Source organism: Papilio machaon, chromosome 20, assembly GCF_912999745.1.
Source record: "Papilio machaon chromosome 20, ilPapMach1.1, whole genome shotgun sequence".
In the NCBI taxonomy this organism is placed as follows: Eukaryota; Metazoa; Arthropoda; class Insecta; order Lepidoptera; family Papilionidae; genus Papilio; species Papilio machaon.
Genome location: NC_060005.1, coordinates 2,100,909 through 2,105,655, shown reverse-complemented (window position 1 = coordinate 2,105,655; position 4,747 = coordinate 2,100,909). Strand labels below are relative to the sequence as shown.

At 33.6% G+C, this 4,747-nt stretch overlaps 1 protein-coding gene across 1 annotated transcript; it reads left to right on the top strand.

Annotated features, from left to right (window-relative positions):
- The first annotated feature begins 1,156 nt into the window (after positions 1–1,156).
- LOC106710065 (fructose-1,6-bisphosphatase 1) lies at positions 1,157–4,729 on the top strand. Its single transcript, XM_045682816.1, has 6 exons — positions 1,157–1,452; positions 1,715–1,859; positions 2,746–2,852; positions 3,080–3,306; positions 3,859–4,037; positions 4,522–4,729. Exons 1-6 carry the CDS (start codon positions 1,277–1,279, stop codon positions 4,699–4,701), a joined length of 1,014 nt encoding a protein of 337 aa, XP_045538772.1. The 5' UTR covers positions 1,157–1,276; the 3' UTR covers positions 4,702–4,729.
- Positions 4,730–4,747: the final 18 nt, after the last annotated feature.

Below are 4,747 nucleotides of genomic sequence, written 5' to 3'. Positions count from 1 at the left end.
TTTCGCACAATTTTATTTAACTTACATTTTGGTGTTATTATATTCTTTAGTTTTTATTTAATCATTTTTTTAGAAAGAAAATTATTATTTTGGTTCAGAAATATCAAAAAATAATTTTTAATCAGCACTTTAAAATAAGTAACCTTAAGAGAGAAATATCTTTTTTTTTACTTTTTATAATTTTTGCATGAACCAAAGTAATTTGTTACGTAGCAAAGTAAAGGTTTTCTTTTGTTACATTAATTTTATTAAAATCTTTAAAAATGGCGTGTTAATGGATCTTAAACACGCTGGCACGTCAAGTGAAATATAACATTCCAAATTGTACCTCGGTTTATTTGATTGTAAAAAACATCTGTTGTTGATAAATAAAAATTCTACAATTATGTCTATTTTTATTGACCTTAAAATTCAATATTTTCCTGCAATTTTTTTTTCATTGTGAGAGATAGTTAAAGAAGCTCTGTATCTGAAGTCAGATCAAGTATTTTTTTTTTCATATTGCATATTGTGCTTGTTTCAATGTTTATAGCCAGGCCTTATTTAAAAAGAAATTATTACATTTAAATTTACACAATCTGTGCCTGTTACTATTATCAAGGCATGTCAAAGAAACTGATTAAAAGTCAAGGTGAAAAAATAACTTGTTTTGTGATTGATAACATAATAAATTCATTTTATATATTACGTCAGATACACGCCCATTTTTTGTTTGGTCGAGGAAACGAGAATTCAAGTTAGTCTTTGGTTCGAATCCTTCAGTATTTGCTTAAATTTTCATTATTTTTAAAAACTATTACAAGACCTGTAATTGTGGCAATTATTTTTAAAAAAAGTTAATTTTTTATACTAACATTTTCAATAAAAAAAAGTGGAACTCAACACTAACAGGTATGCCAATAACAATGATTTATTTTAATATATCGTTTATTAAAGGGAACATAAACGTTAATTCCTACTTCATACTTATCTGTTAACTAATTAATATGCATTTCGTCACGAACACACCCATTTTTCCAATCCGGTTTCGTCCACTAAATAAATAAATATATGGATAAAGTATTCAAATTAAATGCCAAACCATTAAAAGTCGATTGTAGATTACGATTAAAAATAACAAATACGTTACATCACATTGATATAATGAAATAGTCGAATAGATAGCGTCATAACACTTACAATTTCGTAAAACATTTAGCGGCGCTCAGTTGAACGGCGTCAGCTGAGCGCGCGCGCCGCCATCTTTGTTGCACAGACTAATAATTACAAAAAAAAAATGAGTCAACAAGGACCGGCTTTCGATGTGAACGCTATGACGTTGACCAGATGGGTCCTGACGCAGCAAAGAACAGCCCCTGAAGCCACAGGCGACCTGACTTACCTTCTTAATTCAATACAAACAGCAGTCAAGGCCATACAGTCCGCTGTGAGGAAAGCTGGAATCGCTAAACTGTGAGTAAAACTGTATTATTTTGAAGTAAGTATAATGTTTTTATTACTATTGAATATATACTAGTATTTAGGAAATTTTTATAGGTCACTGTCGCACTCACTCTTCATAGTCATTAAGGTATTGTTTATCCCCTAAGCGTAGGATTAGTTTTCAAAATACACTTAGATCTGTTTGTAGCCAGTAAACGATTTCGATCGCTGAACATAATCAATTTAAAATAAAAGTAAATAATAAGTACGTGATCAGCATTTTTTTATTTAGGCATGGAATCTCAGGTGATACTAATGTCCAAGGCGAGCAAGTGAAGAAACTAGACGTATTATCAAATGACCTGTTTATCAACGTTCTCAAATCATCATTCACAACATGTCTACTGGTTTCAGAGGAAAACTCTTCTGTTATACAGGTCAGTATAGTAAAGTATAAAACTTAATCGATAATGTACTAGTTGTTATTATGTCAAAAAATTACAGGATATAAGCTGGGAGTCCATCATTTTGTAGTTGATGTACTGCGCCTTTGAACGAAGAGATTGGAATTATCGATCCTTGTAGGTACTGTTAAGGATTGGAATAAGGTGCCAGCATCTGTTTTTCCGTCCATGTATGACATGGGGGCCTTTAAGAGTAGTATGAATAAGCATCTACTAATTAGCGCGTACCAACTATCGACCACATCGTCACAAAAAAAACTACTGTCGTACACACACCTGTATAAAACATTGTTATCTTTGGTTTAAATAATACTAAGTAATGTACATGTGTTACAAGTTAGTTACAGTGAAATTTGACCTTAACACCTTTAGTTTAGAAGACTTCGTTAGTCGTTATCAAATGAGAATTTTCGTATGAAAAACATAATTGTATTTGTTTATAAATATATCTATTGTCTTTATAATAAAGGTCCCTTTAAATATATAGTTGATAACATTGAACATTGACAATATATCAAACATCGTCTTTTGAACCTCGACCCGGAATGCACTTTGCTCCGTTATCGTGACTTTATTTGTGTAACTTCTTTATTTCTGTACAAAAACATCAAGTCATCTCTATTTTCACAAAGATAATGAAAGGGCGACATGTTTTTGTACATGTGTTTCGGCGATGGAAACTCGCGACTATATCTGAGCAATACTAAAAAAGGTGATGCGTTATTATTTAAATTTTGATATATAGCCTGTTATAAGCTATTACTATTTAATATTATCTGTGAAAATTAGTCAGATTATAAATTGACGATCGTTCACAATCTGACGGTGATTTATTCACTAAATTTTTCGTATCGTGCAGGTGGAAAGCGAGAGACGAGGCAAGTACGTGGTGTGTTTCGATCCTCTCGACGGCTCTTCCAACATCGATTGCCTTGTGTCTGTCGGATCTATCTTCTGTATTTATAAGTAAATACTTTAATATAGATTTCTCATACACGGAATAACTAATAATTTAGAATAACTAATAAATTATAATAATTTAGAAAATCCATTTGTGTAGATTTTCTTGCATTAAATGGCACCCTTAGTGAGCATTTAAAAAGTTGAGTTCTGACATAAGTCATAAAACACAGCTTCCTACAGTTATTATGCTAATAAATACTATTTCTGAATACAATAACAACGTATTCCAGGAAGACATCAGCAGGCGAGCCAACAGAGTCAGATGCTCTCCGGCCGGGGCGCGAGCTGGTGGCTGCGGGGTACGCGTTGTACGGCTCAGCCACTATGATGGTACTCTCCCTGGGCCGGGGGAAGGGGGTTAACGGTTTCATGTACGACCCCTCCATCGGAGAGTTCATACTCACAGACCCTAATATGAAAATACCTGAAAAGGGGAACATCTATTCTATTAATGAAGGTGAGAGAAGTTAACAATTTATTTTTTACAAGATGGTTTTTGGTTTTTGAACTGAATCGTATTTTTTATTTTTGCTACTTATTTTACTCTTTCATCTACGACACGGTTCCGTGAATTATTTTAAATTTTGTAGAATTATGTTTTTTAATTCACTAACTTTTGCACTCAAAGTCCCTAAGTGGTCAAAGGTAAGTTTTCTGTAGTCCTCTAAATGCAGTAGTATACTTAAAAAAACACAACGTTGATTTCATAGCAATCGAACTTCACAAAAAAAACTTTTTTTTAAAACAAGCTTTTATTACGTTCGTGAAATAAAAGAACTGAAAGTTTTGAAAAAAAAACCCTCAAGACGATTCAAACGAGCCCAAATACGATGAGGTTGTGACGTTTAATTGCGAAGTGTCTATGTCCACCTTCCACCTTTATCATCAGATCACGCAATTTACGCACGTATGCAAAATTTCAACTCAATCTGTAACCGGAAAGTGGTTTTTTAATTTGCAAAATTTGATGACAAACATCGACATACAAACAACATTGTTACGTTTGTAGGTTACTCAGCGGAATGGGACAAAGGTCTGAAGAGTTACATTGAGACAAAGAAGTGTCCTGCGAGCGGCAAAGCGTACGGCGCGCGCTATGTGGGCTCCATGGTGGCTGACGTCCACCGCACCATCAAGTATGGTGGCATCTTCATATATCCCGCCACAAAGTCCTCGCCAAATGGAAAAGTAACTATTCTCAAATACTTCAACTAACATTAAGTCTGTTGACACTATAAATTAGTTTGAAATAGTTGTCTAATATATTTTTAATCATTTCTAATACTTGTTAAATACCGGGATTCGAACCCACAACTACGTGACTGATTTCTGTACTCCTTAACCATTAGACCATAGACCCTTAATACAAATCGGTATAAGTGTGAGTCTAGGGGACGCGATATTTTTCTCTCGATAGGTTTCTCTCTGAGTTTCTCACTTTTGGAGGTTATGGTGACTGAACAATAACTCTCGCTTATTGAGGTTTCTCGCTTAACCAGGTTCGACTTACAGTGGATTTTTGACACCAAATCTCTATATAAAATATATCGTCAACTTTAACAAAATATGTTTTAAACTGAAATGTTGGTCTCAGAAACCTACAGTTAAGCGGTTAAATTAACTAAAATAATCAATTATTTCATTATATGATAATAAATCGATTTCTTTCCAGTTACGTCTCCTATACGAGTGTAATCCGATGTCCTTTATAGTAACGGAGGCTGGAGGTGTGGCTACTAATGGCCACATACCAATACTAGACTTGCAGCCCACAGCAATACATCAACGAGCGCCATGTTACCTCGGCTCTAAACTAGATGTTGAAGAACTTATGAACCATTTGAAAGCTTAAATATAAAGAATTTCTATTGTCATTTACCAGAAACAATATTATAAGT

Bases quoted from the DNA above. Each gene is read 5' to 3' on its own strand.
- LOC106710065 (XM_045682816.1), top strand. From the start codon at position 1,277: ATGAGTCAACAAGGACCGGCTTTCGATGTGAACGCTATGACGTTGACC. The intron at 1,860-2,745 runs GTCAGTATAGTA...CGTATCGTGCAG, and splicing joins AAAACTCTTCTGTTATACAG to GTGGAAAGCGAGAGACGAGG. The intron at 3,307-3,858 runs GTGAGAGAAGTT...TTACGTTTGTAG, and splicing joins CATCTATTCTATTAATGAAG to GTTACTCAGCGGAATGGGAC.